The sequence below is a fragment of the Colias philodice genome, chromosome 7, assembly GCF_061535455.1.
Source record: "Colias philodice isolate Cphi_HAF_F1 chromosome 7, ilColPhil1 Martin Lab GWU primary, whole genome shotgun sequence".
NCBI lineage: Eukaryota > Metazoa > Arthropoda > Insecta > Lepidoptera > Pieridae > Colias > Colias philodice.
The window spans coordinates 2,850,807-2,873,939 of record NC_143092.1 but is presented as its reverse complement, the minus strand read 5'-3'; the positions used below and the strand labels follow the sequence as shown (position 1 = coordinate 2,873,939).

General features: G+C 33.2%; 3 protein-coding genes and 1 long non-coding RNA gene across 4 annotated transcripts in view; 2 read left to right on the top strand and 2 right to left on the bottom strand.

The window, feature by feature from the left end:
* Window positions 1–1,402, bottom strand: part of LOC149486951 (interference hedgehog-like) — a 47,822-nt gene extending 46,420 nt beyond the window's left edge. The window contains exon 1 of the mRNA XM_089696990.1: window positions 1,224–1,402. The gene's annotated coding sequence lies outside the window, so the exon portion shown is untranslated. The remainder of the gene's footprint in view (window positions 1–1,223) is intronic.
* Window positions 1,403–7,196: 5,794 nt separating this feature from the next.
* Window positions 7,197–17,338, bottom strand: Grp170 (hypoxia up-regulated Grp170 co-chaperone protein). The gene is made up of 9 exons (XM_089696975.1): window positions 17,160–17,338; window positions 16,739–17,055; window positions 16,238–16,380; window positions 15,251–15,411; window positions 14,621–14,775; window positions 12,648–12,858; window positions 10,406–10,638; window positions 9,551–9,662; window positions 7,197–9,333 (listed from the first exon to the last, which is right to left on the bottom strand). The coding sequence occupies exons 1-9, from the start codon at window positions 17,172–17,174 to the stop codon at window positions 7,936–7,938; spliced, it is 2,745 nt and encodes a 914-aa protein (XP_089553101.1). The 5' UTR covers window positions 17,175–17,338; the 3' UTR covers window positions 7,197–7,935.
* LOC149486950 (uncharacterized) lies at window positions 13,124–13,851 on the top strand. Its single transcript, XR_016315828.1, has 2 exons — window positions 13,124–13,363; window positions 13,667–13,851. It is a non-coding gene; the product is annotated as an uncharacterized LOC149486950 (long non-coding RNA).
* A 2,062-nt stretch (window positions 17,339–19,400) lies between the features above and the next one.
* Window positions 19,401–23,133, top strand: part of LOC149486948 (forkhead box protein N3-like) — a 37,889-nt gene continuing 34,156 nt past the window's right edge. The window contains exon 1 of the mRNA XM_089697047.1: window positions 19,401–19,521. The gene's annotated coding sequence lies outside the window, so the exon portion shown is untranslated. The remainder of the gene's footprint in view (window positions 19,522–23,133) is intronic.

Genomic DNA, 23,133 nt, shown 5'->3' with positions numbered 1-23,133 from the left:
AATATGTAAATAGAAACAATTTTGCTTAATACGAATATAAGTCGACATCCTAAATTCAAACTTAATAAAGACATCATCCCTACTCAAACAAGAAAAAATACGTAGGTATCCTAAGAAAATATTCCATATCACAGTTCCCAAAACATACATTCAATAATGCACTCTATTTCAAGTACATAGAGTCTAAATACACAATCACATGGTGACAATATTTGCACGATGTCTCATAATCACATGGATGCTTTCCAAAAATGGTTTGCAAAAATGGCCGGACGATCGCAATGTGTCATTCCATCTGCATTCCGCATTCCGTAAACAATGTTCTTACAAAAAGATTATGAAGAAATTAATCTCCGCGTAAGTAACTACGGTGGACATTTAGGTATATTTTAAAGAGTCGAATTTTATAAGTGGTTAGCATTTGTTTTTTTTTTTGTTTTAATTCAGCTAGCTAGAATACTACTTTAAGTTTGCTATATTTTATTGCTTTAAATTTTCTTAGTTGCCAACTTGCCATTAAATTAATTAGATGGATTTTACTTCTTTGTTATTTTCTTGAGTTGAGTTTTTGTGCCAATTGATTAATTAAAATAGCAATAATAAAATAGACCAATTCGCATATAGGTATTAAATTTAACATTAATCGAACTATATTATTATTATCGTCAATCTCGTGCATTATTAAGGTCACTTACATCCGAGATAACAATAAGAATGCTTCGTTTTAAAACATGACCTATCTCAGCTATACATACCAATAAACCCACTAAATTATATTTAAATTTGGGTTTTTATAGCTTCCTTTTTTGTATACTATGGTCACGCATTGCATTGACTACCCGCATTACTGGTTATAAAATAAAGTAAACAACAGCAAATCTTTCACTAAGAATACCAATACTTCAATCGAAGAAAAAATAGTCTAAAAATGTTATATTGATATAATAAATCACAAAACGGTCTCTTGAGTAACATTTTTGTTTGTCAATAAAATTATGAATGAACTTCCTAATATTATCTAACAAATTAAGATTCACGTTGATAATCGATAACTCTTTGTTTGATATTCGAGGAAGTTGAGGTATCTGACCCAACAGCTAGTTCCACAACAATCGATTACGATGTAATTGTATTGATTCAAGTTTTCGTGAACGCAAGGTGCGCTCGAGTCGTTGCATTCTTGAGAGACGGGAGAGGGTGTAAGCCTGCATTCTTGTCCTTACCTTCCCTCGGGACACTCAACACAGAAGTCACCTAACACATATCCGTTTGTCACCTCGTCAAACTGTTTTTAAACACACACGTTAATTAAGCTTTTGTTTAACATCACTTCCTAATTGTCGCGTGGGTACCAAAATACACAACCGAATAACCGGCGTATAACAAGCAAACTGGATTCATTCGGACCGACCGTCCGGCGTGGAATGCTTTTGTTTTGTCTCTTTTCTGCACGCGGGAATCGTATAGCCGTCTCGTTTTAGGAAAGAAAGGCGCCAATGCACAGCGCGGGCGCCGACTTCTTCCTTCGGGATGGTTGGAGCAAAACAAAAGCTCTTTTAAAACAAGTTGTTGGTAATGGGCCTTTGAGCCCTCAGGTGTCTTTGGTGTAATGGACAGTGTGACTTAAACGTTTTAAAGACGAGCCTGTTGCTAAGTGCTAATGAAGATATTGAATTGCACCTAATCTTTTAAGTTATTAATTTATTATGTCTTTAAAATCACAAAACAAGTTTGACATCTTCACATTCAAAACAAATAAATTTATCGAAGTCCATTTGATTCAAGTTCTGAATATTATCATAAAATTATCCCGCTGCTAAACCTACCTTCCTACCACGTTGAATGTTTTTATCTCCAGTATTTTTAATTTATAATATTATTCAAAACTAGCGGTCCGCCCCGGCTTCGCCCGTGGTACATGTTTACGTTTTCTCTACATAAGAACCATCCTCGTACTTCAAGGAATATAATAAAAAAAGAATTATCGAAATCGGTTCAGCCGTTCTCGAGTTATGCGCTTACCAACACATTTTGCGATTCATTTTTATATATAAGATGTAAGAAATTATTCTACGTATATACCTACCGCGACCTAGAAGTGAAATATTAATACAAGAAAATATCTTAATGCATCCTTTAGAATAAATACTGTAATTATAAAACAAGCTTAAAAAGTTGCGCGTTCAGAGAAATGAAAAGCAGCGGAAATATTTTTTAAATTTTAAACAATGATGATGAAGCAACAATCGTAAAAAGAGATTCATAATAATTCTCGAGAAGTCACGGATGAAATTTTTGTTTCTGAGTAATATTCCAGCAAAACTGCCGCAAAATGAATAAAAAATTATGTACTTACTTTTGGAAACAATACAGAACCGCGCAATATTATAAGCAATTCAACACAATGTTTTTGAATTACCTATATAACTTTAATAATTAAACTACATAAAGGTAAAATTTCATTAAATAATACCTACAAGTGAAACGTTCATACAATGATACATTTTCGAATATTTATAAAAGGGAAATAATATTGAAAGCCAACTTTTATCTAGACCTTTATTACCTGTTTTCATTCATTATTTATAACAATTTCCTGGCAAATATAATTGCAATTACTTTATAGTTTATACCTACGCAGGTGGTTACCTAGCTACAATTTATCCAAAATATTTTATGTATCTAATTAAATTTAGGTAATGCTAATTGAAGTGAAACTTCTTTATCGGGGTTGGAAAAAAATTTAGTGTAACATTTTTTCGTTACGCGTGACATTTTTCCGTTACGCGCCATCTTTTTCTTATCCCTACCACGCGTGATTCGACGTATTTCTGTAAAGTTGCATATAGTAAATTATTTTTTGAAAAATAAGGTCATAAAGAAGTTTCACTTCTTACGTGTGTACCTACACTAGTACACGCACACATTTTTTTTAACATTCAAACAATCTTCCAATTCATATAATCTTCTTCTTCTTCTTCTTTTTTGTTTATGGCCCATATAATCTTTAACATTACACGATACTTGTGATAGGTAACTAGCTCGTATTCAGCATGGATATAATAGGCAACATTTGACGTCTATCAATTTTATCTTCGAAGAGAGGTAACCTGCTTAAAAACATCGATTAAAGTGAATTAATCGATACGGATTTGAAACATTTGTAAATCGAATTTATTAATTTATGATGATTTTTGTTCAAAAGTAATCAATGCATTCGATTCTAGATGTCAGATCTCGATTTTTAGAGTAACATCTCTAGTATTTAAAAAGAAAAAAGGTTTATTGACACAAAATTGTAGCGACGTCAGTTCTTCAATTCAGAAATTGTTTATTATGTTTAGAATGGTTCATCAGTAAAATGAAATCTTAAAATTACTTGTATCGGTCATTATTATTATAAATATGTAATCGTTATTGAAAAAAGTTAAGCAAATGTGCAGATCTAACAGAAAGAAATATCATGTTATTCTATGTTGTCGTTACTAGGTTACGTTGTAGAATTTTGTTGAACTGTCAAATGTTGCCTATTAAAATGGCTCTACTATACCTACACTAATAATAGTTTTTATAGCTTCTCGTTTTAGTCTAAACTAAATATTATCTTTTGCACACCAAGAAGTAGGAATATATGAATTATTACATACATAAATAGTTTTATCTTAGTTAATATTTTCCCAAGCATCATAAAATACGATAAGCATGGTTCAGATACAATCAGCAACTTTGATATACTTATGGTTATAAAACCATTGCTGTAAAAACTGCATGAGCCATTCATTAAACGAGTACAAACATTCCTGTGGTAATAAATTCATAAAATATCTATTAATCTTGGCTATTATTTTTCAATAGTTTCCTCAGTAAGTTTTTGCCTCGGTGATGTACGAGAGTGACAAATACAGTCGAGCTGAAAAGTGTTTAAGGTTGATTTTTAAAAATTCTCTGTTTGTAAAATATTTGAATATCCGCTCTTTTAAGAATTAGTAGAATGTACCTTCTCGATTTTCTCGTTATTGTCTTTTTATGTCTTGATTCTGCTTACATGCCAAGTGCCAACTTGGCAATAATATTATGATAAACAAAACAAAATATCAAAGAACCACCACATGAAAGAAGTTGAACTAAATACATACATATTTATTAAACTTTTCGCGGTCAGCAACTGAACTTCGGAAGCAACTTCATTTACACACAACTTTTATAGTGTTACAGTTATAATCAGTTTTCTTATGTAGTGTTTTGAAACTAATATTACGGCACATCGTGACATCGGCCATGATCAAAATGTCCAAAGATAGATATCTATCCTAAAGCTAAAACACCGCATACCTACGTAGGTTTTCCTCATAGTGTTTTTGTAAGTCATTAGCAACGTCTAAATTGTTAATGATTTCTCTGATACGTAAGTCAATCGCGTCCTTTTTAACCGATTTCAAAAAAAAGGAGGAAGTTATCAATTCGGCCGGGGGGTTTTTTTTTATTTATTAAACTAACTGATCTCGGCAACGTTTACTCTCAAAAAAATAATAGCTTGCCCTTATTTTTTTGATAGTACACGTTGCATTTTATGCATTAGAAGCATTATAATATTGGTATAGGTAGGTAACTACTAAGATAAATTTAAAGTGAAGAAAATGACTTTAATGATGTTTTCTTTGTGACTGTACAACTTGTAAACGTTGGGAACGGAAGGACATACCACGACTTCAGATGTCGACTTCAATCCCTTTACATTAATTATGTTAAGCCTTTAGCAACTGAGTGACACTGATATACCACTCTGATTGCAGATAAGCGAGGCACTTAAGTCATATGGGCCATTATTGTTAATGCTACGAATATTTCACTAACTTTGATATAAGTAATGAAGTTAGGAATTAAATAGGCGACATTAAGTACCTATAAAGAAATTGCTTACGACTACGAAAATTTCAGAACGAGATTTAAGTAATTATTGTGAAGAAAATAAAGTCTCTCTCTCCAAATTATCCCGCCCTGGGCGCTAGGCTTTAGAGTCAAGAGTGCCTTTGGTTTAAATCCGGCACGGAGTCGGAATCATATATCTTTGCACTTACCACTTAGTTATAAGAAATATTTCTAAGAGTACTTACGTAAGAAACTTATGGATATATTATGTGGCAAGAAATTTCTGTTACATATTGTTAACATTACATATCTTATATTATGTACTAAATACATTGAGATAATATTAATATGGAGACGACACCGCCTACATCACTTATGTTCCGCCGCTCAACATACGCCATGTGGCGTATGTTGAGCGGTTTTTTTTAATGGTTTTAAAGTGAAACGCATCAAATATGCCTTCGTGTATGTTACGATATTGCACAAATAATACAAATAATACGGAAAAGTGCAAAGGAATAACTTTCATCGGTAAGTACCTACTTTACTAGATAATAATTTTTAAAACTTAGTTAGAGCAAAAAAATGGCGCACAGATTTTGTTCGTGGTGTCTCCTCCATACGTAGTAATATTATCTCAATGACTAAATAGCACTTAATCTGTGATCAATTACGCTAAAAAAATATTGTTAACAGCAGTGATATCTAAAAGTGCCCATTAATTTAGAGTTTAAATAAACTCGATAGAAAATAGTTCATGTCGCAGTGTTTACTGCAGTTATTATACAATAAGAGACAAGAGTAAACATTAAAAACTGAGACTCGTTCATAGCGACAATTCGAACGGTAATTGAATTAAATTGTTCGTGGGAAGGTAGAAAATTGTATAGTCTATCTCGCGACCACATTATTATATTACACACTAGTTTTCCGCCCGCGGCTTCGCCCGCGCAGTCAAAGAAAAACCCGCATCATTTTTTCCCGTTCCCGTGGGATTTCCGGGATTGCGTCATTTTCCCGGGATAAAAAGTAGCCTATGTCCTTTCTCGGGTATCAAAATATCTCCATACCAAATTTCATGAAAATTGGTTCAGTAGTTTAGGCGTGATTGAGTAACAGACAGACAGACAGAGTTACTTTCGCATTTATAATATTAGTATGGATTACACATTAGTATCTAATAAACAAATATAACAACTTAAATTCCCGCTTCTCTATATTCTGGTTATATAGCCAATAAGCCTAGTTGGACATTTGCCCTGGTTCTAACTTGCGAGTGTTAGGGAAGACTCACAATAATAAATTTACAAAACTGCATAATATATCAGAGTTGTTTATCAAATTGTTTTTCCCACTTCTTTGATTAATTAGGTACTTCTCTAGACTTAAACTTGCTTCATTGTAAACAAAGCCTTATTTTAAGCTCATGGGTTGCTACCACAAAACGTTATCTATAAGAATAAACAATACTGTATATTTACATAGCTGCTTTATAGAATCTAATTTATCAGTATGTAACCGTGTTCCCTGCGATCGGTTTATGTTTGTTATGTAAATCCTTATGTCACATTAAATTAAATACCGAGATTACAAAAACGTTAAAACAAACTTGAATCAAAGGGCGTTGAACTTTCAGTTCATAAAGTAGGTAGTTTATTTTACCATAATATTGTAGGCTGTGCCTGTAGCATGTTTTTAAAAGATAGGATGTTTATAAAATAGATAATTACATAATTCATGTTTTTTGCACTCTCTTGATTCCACAAGTGCTGCAAAACAGATCCGTATTGAAATTTTTCTATTGCTTATGAAATGAAACTTATAAACATACTGTTAAGGTTAATAAGGTTAACTTATAATTCTTTTTAATTGTTCCTCTGTAATATTAATCCCTATTCCTCTTTCTGTGTTTCAATTATAGCAATTTTGCGCAAGTCAATCAATCAAGAATGTAAAAAGGGGAAGCTTCGAGGGAAGTTGCGACGCTAAAGTGGCAACATTAATTCAGACGCCGAAATGGCACTTAGGGTAGGTAATATTTCTAATTATCTTGAGATATTATTAATGTTTATTGTTTGTAACGGGGTTTGTTTGCCTACGGGCCTTTGTTAATTTTTAAATTCTGTAATAACCCTTTTTACAGAAGTTATTACTTATTAGCGCAAAGGGAATTATGTATATTTTCCTTTCGTATACAATATTGAATTACACTGATTCATTAGTTACATAATATATTTCTAATGAGATTGGTTGAAAAAATTACGCTTTTAGTATCGACTATATAAAGGTAACGTTTAAATTAACGATATACAAAATGAAACAACAAATAATTTCCAATAATTTATTTATAATTTCTTTGCGACTGGGTACTTGTTAAATCTCACTTACATAATACACTGAACATTCACAGACCGTTGTACCTATCACGTCATTTAATTCTATCCAGAATCATTTACGAGAATTTAAGGAAATTCTCTTTACTAGTTAAAGTTATTAAAGAAAGATTATATACGGCCACATAGATAAATAGACAATCAGTTCAATCCACATTTTAACATACAATAATGAAAAATTCCTTGGGGTCATATAATTCCTCATTTTCAACAACCATAAAAAGATCAAAAATACAAGACGCAAATAATCTATTAAATTCAGTCCGAATGTGCAACATTTTGGTACAGATATGGATAAATAAAAAAGTGAAACTGCAGTTGAGTTAAGCCTGGGTTACATTGGGCGTGTTCGTTTTTTGTACTCTATTAGTACTTAAAAGAATACCGATAAACCAACACGTTATGACCAAAAATATATACAAATAAAATCTAATTATTGAAATTCTTGCAAATGGTAAATATATTAAACCTATAGACTGATTGTCGCCAAAAATAATTGCAAGGATGACTTCTTCACCTGTTTTCTATATAACAACATGTTATAACAAATAGCACATCAACAATGACAAAATCAACGTAGAAAAACCCTTGTGCTTCGACTACGATACAAAAAACGAACGCCCTATCACGTAGAAAATAAATTATACTAAATAAATTAAATTACTCCTCAACATTATAACTCGGAATGTTCACTATTACTATCTAACTGCGGTATTTCTGTAGTTTCGGCCTCTTTTTCAGTCGATTTTTCTGGTTCTTGTGCAACCGATTCTGCATCAGAATCAGCCGGTTTTTCTTCCTGTGTCTCCGTTTTCTCAGAATTCTCTGACTCTATCACAGTTTCTGTCTTATTTTCTTCCTTCTTGACCTTCTTTGGCCGCCAAATCTTTAATTTGTTAAGCAAATATTTGACTTCGCGGTCCAAATTCGTTATCTTCTCCCTTATGCTTTCAACTGTCAGTTTAATATCTTCATTCTTCTTCAGCGCGTCTTGTTCCTTGATAGATTTGCTCAACCACGCTTCAGTTTCTTCAATTTTCTTTTCCAAAACTGTAATTTCTACTTGGGTGAACACATCTCTATCGACATTAGCTTCTTTAGTGTAATTCTTTGCCATTTTCAAGAATTCCTGGGAATTGTTGAGCATGCTACGTATAGCTGCGACCGCGTCAGGCCTTTCTTTATGCTCCCAGTGTTTGTAGAATATCGAATTGGTCTTTTCCTTGATATTGTTCAGTTTCTCTTCGAACATTTCAGTTTGTGCATCGTAACCGTCATCGTACAGCCACTCGGAAACTTCGTTGCACATTTTTTTGATTTCTTCAATTTGTTCTGGAGTTCCACATTCAGCGTATTCTTCCATATCTACCTTCATTTGTGCATCAACCACAAACGCTTCCAAGTTATTTAGTGCCGTTTCTCTTTCAATGCGCTTCCTATCAATGTTGTGTAATTCAATAATCTTTGTCTTAGAAGTTTTGAATTGTTCTGGAGTCAATGGTAGCAAATTAAGTATTTGCTCCTCAGACTTGATGGGTTCTTTCAACACGACTATTTTTGGTTTGGGCTTTGTCTCGGGTTCGGTAGCGTTTTGTTTTTCGGTTTTAGTTTCATTGGCCTTTGTTGTTTCATTCTTCTCTGGTTCTTGCGGTTGTTCCTCGGGTTTAAGGTCTGGTTTGTCGGGAAGTTCTGAGTCTGAACCGAAAAGTTTGCTAATAGTGCTTCCAATCTTTGAGAGCGTGCTATCTTTGTCTTCATCTTCCGTCACTGTCTTTTCAGCTACGAATTCAACATTCACTAGATTCAATAAACCAGAGTCGTCCATATTAAAGTGTGCTTTAATGCCTTTACTCTCAACATTTTCTCCTGTGTTCTTGTTCAATGCTTCGTTGACTCCACTTAGGACGACTTGTGAAAGATTCAATGGGCCAATCAAATTGAGTTCATTGGAAGGAATGTGGTCTAATTCCGCGTAGTTTACATTGAAACTGAAGTCGTCTGTATGTTTGTTGAAGGTGATAACTTTCTTTTGTGGATAGGGATTCATTGGGCCGAAAAGTGTCCTCCTGATCTGTAAGTAACAAAAATATTGTATTAGGAAAAATAGAAAAATACAGTACAATTTGTAGCAATTTTAAAACCCCTTTCAAAAAATCACAATTCACCATTAATATAATAAAATTCTTACCTCTTCCTGAAATGAAACAAAGCCATATAATATTTTGCTTTGAACTACGACATAAATAATTATCAAATGAATTTCAACAATTAAACAATAAAATACTTACCAATTTATCATTTCCATCAACATTCCTGGTGAAAACAACTTGAACGGGCAGCAATACAGCATCACGTACATTCAGAGCAGCGACCTTATAACCCGTAGCGAGAGATGCAGCCCTGAATAAATTAAAAATAATAATGTGATTTCAATCGAGTTTATTATACACTAGCTTTCCGCCCACGGCTTCGCCCGCGTTTTAAAGAAAAACCTGCGTATCTCCCGTTCCCGTGGGATTTCCGGGATAAAACCAAGCCTATGTATTAATACAAATTACCCTCTTTATGTGTGCTAAATTTCATTGAAATCGGTCCAGTAGTTTATGCGTGATAACCATAGGTACATACATACATACAATCATACATAATTACAAACTTTTCCTCTTTATAATATTAGTATAGATTTGCATGATAAACATTTTTATTGTTGTAAAGCATTACGATCTATTCAACAAAATCTCACAAAAACCAATTGCTTCAAATTATAATAGCTGAGGACATTCATTTGGTGGAATCCAATACAAGAACATTATTTCCACAGACTAACTAACCTAACTAATAGACAGCTCAGCATTGAAAGACTTAATATGCGGTTCGACACCAGCAGCTTTACGCAAAGCCTCTAATACTGCGGGTACTCTGGACGCTCCACCGGCCACAATCACCTTGACCACATACAAAACATAAACATAGACTAACTAACCTATAGACAGCTCCCATAGTAGCGGCTTCATCAGCATTGATAGACTTGTGTGGTTCCACACCAGCTGCCTTGCGTAAAGCCTCTAGTACTGCAGGTACTCTGGACGCTCCACCGGCCACTATCACTTTACATACAAAAACATCAACACAGACTAACTAACCTATAGACAGCTCCCATAGTAGCGGCTTCATCAGCATTGATAGACTTGTGTGGTTCGACACCAGCAGCTTTACGCAAAGCCTCTAGTACTGCGGGTACTCTGGACGCTCCACCGGCCACAATCACTTTGGCACCGGCTCCTGAACCACCCGCTGAAGAAATGGCTCGTTGAATCACGTTAGATACTCTGTCCCATAGATCTGTGCATAGGGCTTCTAGGTCTGCGCGGGTTACCTGAAAGAATAAAGTTTTGATAAATGTTATTGTTTTGTAAAACAATAGTTACGGTTTTATCTATAACTATTTTTTTAACTTTAGTGAATAACAAAAATGTATGTATGATAAAATATCTAATAGGCACTCATACAGAATTAAAATTATTAAATAACTAGCTTTCCGCCTGCGGCTTCGCCCGCGTTTTCTAAGAAAAACCCGCATAGTTCCCGTTCCCGTGGGATTTCCGGGATAAAACCTAGCCTATGTTACTCGTGGATAATGTAGCTTTCGAATGGTGAAAGAATTTTTAAAATCGGTCCAGTAGTTTATGAGCCTATTCATTACAATCAAACAAACAAACAAACAAAGTTTTCCTCTTTATAATATTAGTGTAGATGAAAAGGCTATTGCTGTTAATATAGTAAGCTTATTCAATAATTAATTAAGGTATGTAAACATGGGTTCAAAGAAAAATCTCAATGTTTAGAATACATAACAATGGAAACAACCAAGAAATCAAAAACAAATAACACTTTCAAAGAATGAAGAATGTTACTAGGTATGCCAAATCCCTTGAAATTGTGTCTCAGTAAAGCCTGTATGTATACAAATACACTAGTTTTTGTCGTAGTCAAAAATACCAAGTAGTTTTGATTTTATACGCATTCAAAGTTTCGAAAAATATCGAGTCCCGCTAATAGTCACGTGACCGCTTGTGACGTCACGTCACAACGCGCCGCGCGGCCGCGCCCCCGCGCGTATCAAGTCGGCAGCGCTGTAGTAGGTGTTATAGCTTGCGCAGTATTTTGATGGGTTTTCGTCCGCGAATTTCGTTAATAGTCCAATAATAGTAATTATTATTCGTTTAATAAAATAACAGTCATGCCAAAGTTTCATCTTTATTTAATAGTTTCTCAAAATATTCTATACGATTGCGTTTTTGCACTGCTGATCTCTGAGGTTTATCTTCATTTTCCTGTTGACATTTGAATTTGTGTGGAACTATACCCTGTTTTTGTTTAATTCTTCCCCCAACCAACTTATATTTTAGTATAGTTCTCCATATCATTCTCAACTTAAAACAAGAAAAAATCTTACTAGCCATCTACCTATACTTAGCCCATACGAGCAGAGCAGAAGCACAGTCTAGTATAGATTAAAACTTGTATAGAAAACAAAGGATAACACAAAACAGCTGCAATGTTCTCAAAATATTATAATATGTAGTACTTACTATGTAAGAACACGGAAAATTCTGACACCAAAGGTTTTGCACCTCTGACCATTTTTTGTTTACGTCCTTTGCAACTATAAAAAACAACTTATCTGGCGAATTGGTAGTTGTATTTTTACATTTAGGAACAACACATGATTTTCTGGTATTTGGATTGGACATTTTTAAAAGTATTTAATTATAATTTCGACGGCACGGGCGCGCGATCGCTAGCGGACTGAGTGAGCCAGATTGAGCGTGTTGTGGTGTGACGTCACACCATCACCGGGCGTTTACAACTTGTTTTACTTCTAAATCGGAAACTAATTGACGTATCGAAGTAATTTTTTCACTAGTATTTTTTATTTTTGACAGAGAATATGGAATGCTAATAATCAAAATTAGTGAACATTCTCCATTGCTCTTCAAATGGTAAAACAATTCAATTCAATTCAGTGTATTGCAGTGATGTAAAAAACTTCAGTAATCATTTTCACAAGTTTTATATATTTAATTTGTTGTTATTATTATTTACTATATTATTTCCTGTTATAAAATTTATACGGAAAATTTCGCCAAAATTATATTATTGTGTTGGAAATATAATTCTTAAATGCAGCAAAGAGAAGTAAAAATTTTACACATTTATTACTATTAAATGAATTTTGTTAATCAGTTGATAATGTGAAGTTTCTACGACCAAACCTTTCCTATTCATTCATTCCTATCCAATCATTAATTACATACAAGAATGAGCCAAACACTCTATCCAATACGAAACGCTCATAAACGCATTTTTACAACAAAAACATACCAATAACTTGAAGTCCTTATCGTCCAATAGGCTTTCAATCTGCGCATAGTGTTCAGAATTAGCCGAGAGAACAATCTTCAGACGCTCTGCTTCGCGCATCAACTTCTCCATAGCGCGGGGCGAAGCCCTAACATCACCCCCACCGTTGGCCTCCCAAGATTTGATGAGGTGTTCACGAAGACGTAATGTCATTTCCAAACCACCAAGAGTTCTGTAATATAATTAATCTTTTGTGTCATTTCCATTTGTTTAACTGAATTTATTAAAGTACTAGCAGTCCGCCCCGGCTTCGCCCGTGGTACATATTTACGTTTTCTCTACATAAGAACCATCCTCGTACTTCAAGGAATATAATAAAAAAAAGAAGTAACGAAATCGGTTCAGCCCTTCTCAAGTTATGCGCTTACCAACACATCTTGGGATTCATTTTTATATTATAAGATTTTTTTTTTGTTGTTAGCATTCGAGTTTCTGTTATAACCACAGAACAGTAAAGTAGATAGAAGTGTGATGTGGGCGTGGCCCACGTGTCAATGATAAGTTTAGATCACCTAACTTGCTCTCAGTTGTGCGCAGAAAAATATTCGAGTCGGTTGTCAGCTGTCAAACCTTTTTTCCATATTTATTCATTAATTAGGACGTGTTGTTCGGTATAAAGAGTGCAAAAATGATAGCAGACGAAATAATATCAGCAATGAAGGCATTTCATACCGTCGGTAAGTCTTATTTTAATTTATTTTAATTATATTTTATGTTATAACTTCGCTTGTCGTAATTTGTCAAAATTGTATACAAATATCTAGTCAAAATGAACCTTAATCCATAAGAAATTAGTACTATTATAGATTGAACAGCAAACAAGACTTTCTGGAATATTATTGTAATAAACAAACGAATTTCGCTTTAGTGATGCTTGTGGTGCATATCGACAGTATCGATACTTTAGAAAAGACAAACATTATAAATATTAAATTTTATTTTATTTTTCCTTAGCTTTCATTTGTCTAATTTATTTATAGATTTCCCAAAGAGGCTAATTTAAAAGAGAAAAGGATAAATGCAACGTGACGAGTTAACTGGATGCCGAACAGTACTAAGCGGTCTAACAAAGGCCACCGATACATCAAACCTACAGCAGTTCCAAGATTTAAAATAATGCATATTTTCTGTTTGTATTTTGTAAATATAGATTTATACTATTCTATTCCGTTTTTTATTTAATAATAATAATATAAAAAGACGTACTTAGTAGTAATAAACATACTCCAAAATGTGACGCATTATACTATACTCATATAAAAGAAAGAAAAAAAAATACACAAAAAATATTTATTTGTGAATTATCGATAACAAGGCTGACATCCCTCAGATAAATATCAAGTTAATGTCATTAATGTTGAGTGACACAAATTTCAACCTTATCTCTATGTGTTGCGTTTCAAATTTATATCTATCGAAAACTAACGCCCTCTGTTGTGGAGTAGCTGAATGTTTTCGAATTTGGAATTTCTGTGCAATGAGAAACAAAACAGCTAATATACCTAGGGATGTTATATACTAAAATAAACCGTAACATGGTGCGTTAGGGTACATATTGAAATGCTGAATTTATAACCTAAGTCAGTTTTTACTCAAATTAAGCTGTCCAATCAAAGGCATAGTTTACTTGTAGTGAACTGTATAACTATCGGTTTAAATGTGTGGGTTTGGCGACACTGGTTTTCATACTAATTAGACATTACAGCACTTCTATATGTTTTTACTGTTCTGTGGTTATAACCTAGTGCTACGACTGCTGATACAATACGAATTGATGTTTATTTGAAATCGGTTAGAGAAACGAAAAAATAATGAATTAACAGATGACTTTAAATTGTGAATTTATTGCAGTAATCCTTCAGAACAACTTGTTATAATCTCATACAACTTAAAACTTGCAAAAGAATTAAATTTAACTCCATCACAGAACATACCTATCAAAACCAACGCCGATAACTTGCAACTGCGGCACAGTTTCAACATAGCCCTTTTCCTTTGTTTTCACTGTTTTGTATTCAACCAGAGCTGCCTTGGTTGACGCCGCTCCCATGTCGAAGAACAGTGTGTGCCATGCTGTTTCATTAATTTCCTAAAAAAAAGTTGTTTTATATTTCAGAATAAAAATAATATGCCTTTTTAAAATCATTTAATATATAAAAAGCAGCAAGTAATGACATTACATTACATTCAATAATATTTTAAAAACCATGGCAAGAACTAAAAAGAAATATATCTAATATATAAAGGCGAAAGTTTGTAAGGATGTATGGATGTATGGATGTATGGATGTTTGTTACTCTTTCACGTAAAAACTACTGAACCGATTACAATGAAATTTAGCACACATATAGAGGGTAACTTGGATTAACACATAGGATAGTTTTTATCCCGGAAATCCCACGGGAACGGGAACTATGCGGGTTTTCCTTTGCTAACGCGGGCGAAGCCGCGGGCGGAAATCTAGTAAACCCATATTTTTGAAATAGACAATGTCTTGTAAAAAATGTCCTCTAAAAATTCTATTTAAATGCTTATTTCCATGAGACATAGAAATACATTCTTACCTTTCTCCGGAATATTCCATAGTTAATAGCAATAGCTGTATAATCATTGATCAATTGCAGCACATTCAAGCCAGCCAATGTGGCGGCTTCTTTCATAGCCCTGCGTTCCGCTTGGTTGAAGTAACCAGGTATAGTTATAACACACTCGGTAATTGGTTGACCTGTAAAGATTATAAAATTTTAAACTAACTTGTTGGTGTTGAAACTATTTTTATATAAAACTAGCGGTCCGCCCCGGCTTCGCCCGTGGTACATATTTATGTTTTCTCTACATAAGAACCATCCTGGTACTTCAAGGAATATAATAAAAAAAGAATTAAGTATCGAAATTGGTCCACCCGTTCTCGAGTTATGCGCTTACCAACACATTTTGCGATTCATTTTTATATTATAGATAATTAAATGCTGTAAAGAAAATTCTGGAATTTCCTATCCATGCGGAACACCATTAAATAAGTAATAATCACAATGTTTAATGCCTACTTTCAAATCTAATTTAACCGTGAATTTGTGCATTAATACTTCTATTTATATTATAGTAGCTATTGTAACATCATATTGAAATCCTACTTTTTTTTATGTACCCAGAAATTTCCTATTTATTACAATGTATTTATCAGGCATAAAACTTTTTATGAGATTCAAAATCTTATTCACTATCAATTAATTTTATTAGTTTGATTTATTATTCCAAAAATTTCAAATGATTCTAGCTTGAAAGTTTATACCTTAATCAAAGAACTAGATATGTAATCAATATCTGACTCAATAATTCACTATCAACCTAAAATTAACATAATTTAATTTTGTCTAAATCACATGTTCGTGGAAACATTCAACCACAGGATGACTGGAAATTTTAGCTGTCAAAATTTTTAAACTCCTAATTAGTTATCTTATTGCTCACCATCCTTAGTTTTATTCCCTACTGTGAAAATAGAACTGATTTAGTTGAACATATAGATGAGAAATATTCTAAGAACTTACCATGGCTAATTTCAGCGAACTCCTTAGCTTTTCCAAGTAACTGAGCTACCAGCTCTTCAGGTGTAAATCTTGTGTTCTCATCATGAATGAACTCTGGTGTGCCTCGTTCTGAAGCCACCATCTCATAGTATGGGAAGCGCTCTCTACAATGAGGAACAAGTTATAAAACATGTAACAGTCTAACCTATAAATTATTTTGAACCAACTATTTTTTTATTCCCTCTAATAATTTATTCACATTATCATTATTATCATAATAAGTCAGATTTATATAGATGTTTCCAAAATGTTCTCTAAATTCGAAGTATAAATAAATGAATATGATTTATTTTAAAATATAATTGCAATCGTACTTTTGTTAAAAAATTCTTGCCAAGTCATTCTTACTGATAATGCATCCAAAAAAGCCTGGTAAAAGTAAAACTCAAGCACATTTTATCACACAAAGCCGCCAAAGTTGAAACACGTCAAAGTAGGTAACGGTACTTATTAGATTCATACCTGTAGGCTTTCACTAATGGGTGATCAAATGGTTTGCCCAATAGATCGAGCAAATATTTATACGAATTCTTCGGGAATCGTACTCCAACGGTTACCGCATCTTCACCGAATGTTCTTACACCATCTCTAAACGCAACAACAGCTGGCGTTTTCCGCTTTGATTCTTTATTGAGCACTATTTCCATAGGTACTCCCGGCGAAACAATTCCGATCTTCATCCATTCCGATCCAAAATCAATGGATATGACCGCCGCTGCATCCACATTTTGACTTAATAATAGAGATAATAACACGGAACACACCACACCATACATTTTCTGTAAAATTTGTAAAAATATATATGAAAACTGACTGAAAACAGATCGAAGAATATTACCGATTGTAAATACGCACTGATATTTTAATAAAACTATGAACTTACGAAATGTAAAGCCATATTTATTTCTTAATCACATTAAGTAATGTATTTCAACTGATTTATTCTTCCTCGATAGTACAATTATTAGAAATTCGCGTACATTATTGAGTTTTCTATTTAAGCCAGCTACTATCGTCCACGTCAATTTTAACGTGTTTTCTTCTTTTTGGTTACCTACAATTCACAAGTCAATAGCATTTTATGTAGCCAGATACAAAAATAAATATTTCTTAGACATTGTACAACACTTGTACTACAACAAAAAAAAATAATTATTTCCAATGAATATTTTTATTATATGAAACGCCACCAAACATGGCCATTGAATTTGTGAACATACTGGGTAAGTTTATCTTTTTGGCTTTAAAATAATTAAATTCCTTTTTATAATCCATTCAAAGATCTAAAGATAGTGGAGACCAATCCTTAATCTAAGGCCAAACAGATTTTTATTTCTCACTAGCGGTCCGCCCCGGCTTCGCCCGTGGTACATATTTACGTTTTCTCTACATAAGAACCATCCTCGTACTTCAAGGAATCTAATAAAAAAAGAATTATCGAAATCGGTTCAGCCGTTCTCGAGTTATGCGCTTACCAACACATTTTGCGATTCATTTTTATATATAAGAAGATGTGATTTTATTTTTTTACGGGCCATTGAATTTGCAAATTTCTATATGCCAGGAAAATTTATATACGTCGGAAAAATTTGTATAAGTCAGGAAAAATTATATACGCCAGGAAAAATTCTATAAGCCTGGAAAATTTCTATACGTGAGGAAAATTTCTCTTTGCCGCAAAAATTTCTATTTCTATACGCCAGGAAAATTTCTATTAGACAGGAAAATTTCCATAAGAAAGGAAAATTTCTATAAGCTGGAAAATTTCTATACGTCAGGAAAATTTCTATACGCCAGGAAAAGTTATATACGTCGGGAAAATTTGTATAAGTCAGGAAAAATTATATAGGCCAGGAAAAATTCTATAAGCCAGGAAAATTTTTTATACGTGAAGAAAATTTCTCTTTGCCGCAAAAATTTCTATAAGGAAAATTTCTATAAGTCGGGATAATTTCTATAAGCTGGAAAATTTCCATAAGAAAGGAAAATTTCTATACGCCAGGAAAATTTCTATAAGCTGGAAAATTTCCATAAGAAAGGAAAATTTCTATACGCCAGGAAAATTTCTATGAACAAGGAAAATTTCTATACGTCGGGAAAATTTCTATACGTCAGGAAAATTTCTATGAGCCAGGAAAATTTCTATACGTCAGGAAAATTTTTATACGCCAGGAAAATTTATATACGTCGGGAAAAATTTGTATAAGTCAGGAAAATTTCTATACGCCAGGAAAAATTCTATAAGCCAGGAAAATTTCTATGCGTCAGGAAAATTTCTATAAGCCAGCAAAATTTCTATAAGCCAGGAAAATTTTTATACGCCAGGAAAATTTATATACGTCGGGAAAAATTTGTATGTCAGGAAAAATTATATACGCCAGGAAAAATTCTATAAGCCAGGAAAATTACTATACGTCAGGAAAATTTCTATAAGCCAGGAAAATTTCTATACGTCAGGAAAATTTTTATACGCCAGGAAATTTATATACGCCGGGAAAAATTTGTATAAGTCCGGAAAATTTCTATACGCCAGGAAAATTTAAATACGTTGGGAAAATTTCTATACGCCCGGAAAATTTCTATACGTCGGGAAAATTTCTATACGTCAGGAAAATTTCTATAAGCCGGGAAAATTTCTATAAGCCAGCAAAATTTCTATAAGCCAGCAAAATTTGTATAATTCAGGAAAAATTATTTACGCCAATAAAAATTCTATAAGCCAGGAAAATTTCTATACGTGAGGAAAATTTTTCTTTGCCGCAAAAATTTCTATAAGTCAGGAAAATCCACAAGTCAGATAAATTTCGATAAGACAGGAGAACTGTTCCCACTTCGTTGTTCGCACTCTATAGGTAGTATAATATATACAATGAAAAATACTAAGGAAAAATAATACTACCTCACAAAAATAGGTAAATTTTTCTCGATCTACATTTCGAACATATTAAAACGCAATTTCACATTCAATATTGTCTTATTATAATTTTTAAACGTGCCGATTTAACCTTCGATTATCTATAACTTACCTAACTGTTTGTTTTTTGCTTTATTTTCATTTTGACATTTCTATCTACCATAGACAATTTTGCCAATATCAAAATCATATGTTTATTTATGTAGGTTACTCTTTAGTTTATGAATTGATTGGGTGTTGAGGTGTTTGTTGAGTGTTGATTTTAACAACGGAGACAGCGTTATGCTGTTTATTGTTATTAAATTTTAATTAGTGCGATAAACATACAAAGGTAAGTTAATGATACATAGAAATTGTTATTGCCGAGAATTTTTGTAAATATCAGAAGCATTTTTTCTGTTGTGCAATTCGAAAATAAATGGATAGATGAAGACGACGCATTAACATTTATATACGCATTTTGGATTTTGTTCCTTGATGAGCATTGATTGGATATCACGTTGCGCGTGTTCAAAACAGCGTGGGGTGTGCAGTATCGTTTACATGCGGTTCTAAAAATGTGACGGGACGCACGAGTATAGTAGAGACGCTGTCGGATTCGCTCTTTCTAAAAATGGAACGAGTCGTATTCGCATCTTATTTGTAATGTCCACGGCATGCTCGGGGACGTTCGGTGTCCCTGCAGTTATGTAATGGCCCTTAGAAATGCGTGTCAGCACGTGCATACGGTGTGGGCACGCGGAGGTTCCACGTAGAGAGGCTAGTTGCGACGCACGCGGCCGCACTCAGTATTCCGTACTTCCAAAACCCCTAGTTTCCTAGCAACACGTTGTTGACGCCACCACTGACCCAATGAACACAAAAACACATGGTAATCGTTGTTACATCACATTATCGTCCACGCGTCGCTATTTTCGCGTTACTTACGTTGCTAGGTATTTTGATTAGCCATAACATTAAAATCGAATCCACAATATTTTATTGTATGGACTTTGAACAACAACTAATCCTTGTGAGTATTAGAGTAGATTTTTTTTAGTTGCATTTATCAACCTTGACGACCATGATATTGCATAAACAATTAAACAGTCTTAATTTATCACAATCTAAAGAATTTAAAGATAGTCTATGGTAATGTCGTTAACAGTGGAGACCTTAACATGACCTACATTCTGTTTAACACTTCCTATTGGGAACCTAAAAATAAATTGACTGCGGTGTCATGCTCTAGTTTAAATTTGACTAATTATATTTTTGTCTAATCTCTCAGACATTGTAAACTCAATTTGAGCTGTTTGAGATATTGGACAATAGCATCAATACATTTTCCTAATCTGATAAAAGAATATTTTCAAGGCAACATACCATATTATAAAAAGATAACTGTTCTGCGTAGTGTGATTTCTTTCATGATGTAAGTATGTATCATATTATGGTTGTAAAATTTTAGTTATACAACAAATACCTAGGCATACCATAGGCACTACTTAATTAATTTAACAATATCAAATTTGTTATTTAATTTAATTTTTTATTTAGAATTGCATGTGAAATATTCAGTAGGTATGCAGAATTAAATTTTACGGAAAAAGTCCTGAACAATGTAAATCTTATATATAAAAATGAATCGCAAAATGTGTTGGTAAGCGCATAACTCGAGAACGGCTGAACCGATTTCGATAATTCTTTTTTTATTATATTCCTTGAAGTACGAGGATGGTTCTTATGTAGAGAAAACGTAAATATTATGTACCACGGGCGAAGCCGGGGCGGACCGCTAGTTAATTATAATAATGACCACGGCTAATTAATGTTTTCCTTCACTTACATTTTAATTTTCAATTTTTTAATATAGGTAGGTATAAGAAATATTGTTTAATTTCATTATAATATTAAGCTTATAAGATTTTATTGCATTTTTTTTCACAACCATAACATGTTTTATACAATGTACAAATTATCATAAGCAAGGCCATTTGCATCTTAATAAACGACGGCCCTTTGTATTTTTTTACGTAAATTTTGTTTGTCATCTTCATTAGAGTAGTTATCATTGAGTGTTACTGCGTTGTACGTCATAGAATGTAGCGTCGTTTATACTTTTGTGCGGCGCCGTGTAGCGCCATTTGCTATTATGACATCGTAACAATTATTGATGTAAACCTATTGATTTAAAAATATTAGGTGTGACACACTCACACTTTCTACATTTTTCCTAAATTAATAATAAATTATGGGAGTAAATAATGCATGCCGTTATCCAATCGGCTCATATAAAACGTCTGCCCATCCATTTCAGCAACCCTATCAATTTTTCTCATCGTACATTCGCCCATTATTATCCTAAATACAATATATTACGCAACGAGCGTAAGTACACGTCAAGGAGGTAAACGCAAACATTGTGTCGTAATTTTTCTGATATTTTTACCCAGATAAACTACCTACCTACATTTTTGGTTGTTCTCGTAACAATGTTATTACGGTAAATCCCTACGTTATGTTATGGTACTCTTGACGTCATTAAGGTTCCATATATTTTGTTAATTATGTCTCGTAATGTTATATCCTGTTTATCGGATAACTTGCAAACAAACATATCTATGTAGGTATATATATTTGTAGTAGGAGTGGTCAGGCAAGTTCTTATGAGACATTATTTCAATTCCTTTGGTGTTAGATTTCAATCAAATGACAACATTGTTGTTCTAATGTAAACACATGCTTACTGAAATACAATATTTCATGTAACTGTTTTCATTGATCGTCTCCAACATTTTATCGTAAATTTTTGTTTATTCAATGACGGTCTAGGTTTTAAGTTTTAACCCACCTATGCGCTATGGTATTCCCATTGGGTATTTCCACACATTCTCATTTAAACTGGTAGCGATTTCTCTACCGAACTGCATTTTAGATAATTTATTTCCTAGTTAACACTAGTGACTAGACATGGACTAGACCCTAGGGCCTAGGTTAATAGGATTCCAATAAGTGCATTTTTAGTATAAAAATATCATTTACAGTATCTGAGGTCGTTTCTATTTTTGTTTTGACTTCCTGTTCAGTTCACCGTTTATAAGAATTACGTCATTTTCCTCATTTCATCGATGGCTCCATGCTGTTGGTATCAGAGTGGATGACGTATTATAACATTGCTTGTTACTAACCTAGCTCAATCTAAAATGTGCTCTACATCGATTTGTAGCGTTTTTTACATCAATTCCGCACAAATTGTTAACATTTTTGTTACGTTGGTTGTAAGTACATGTGTTTTAAATTTAAATTGAGACCGGCTTAGATGTTTTTGGTAGGTAATTGTTTGCTACGTCTATGGTTAGTTTATCTCACAAAAATTACCTTTTTTTTTTAATCTTGTTCCCAGTACATCAGTCAATCAGCATATGTGTCAAATGAATTTTGCTATAAAGATACGGACTAGTAGCTAGTATCTAATCTGTGCTAGTAGGTACCTAGCTACCAAACTTCAAAACAAACACTTGGCTAGTCTAGGCGTGAAAAGGGAAAATATAAAATAGGTTCCTACAATACTTTCGCATTCATAATCTCAAAATAATTTGGAAAATCCAAAAGTGCACGCCTCATAATTTTTTTATAATAAATATTTATTAATTATTATTTTTGTTTATTTAATAACAATTAAACCACATCGAATCAGACCCTGAAAAATGAAAGGGTTCTATTCCTGAGCATACTCAAGCGTAAGAGAAAAAAAAAGACTCGATTAGTAAAGTATTTCGGTCGCTATCGTGTTAACAAGAAAAAGGATCCGCACATACAGACACACGGACGTCCAAGACAGAACTTTTTTAAACTGTTTTTTAACTAGTTTAAATAACAAAAATGACATCAAAAATATCATGAACGTTAAAAATAGTGTTTTTTCTTAATATGTGTGTGTATGTATTATCTTACAAGTGCA

Excerpts from the sequence above, each read along its gene's own strand:
- Grp170 (XM_089696975.1), bottom strand. Across the intron at positions 12,859-14,620 it reads ATCGGCGTTGGTTTTGATAG|AACTCTTGGTGGTTTGGAAA; the intron begins GTATGTTCTGTG and ends ATTATATTACAG. Across the intron at positions 9,663-10,405 it reads ACTATGGGAGCTGTCTATAG|GGCTGCATCTCTCGCTACGG; the intron begins GTTAGTTAGTCT and ends TAATTTATTCAG.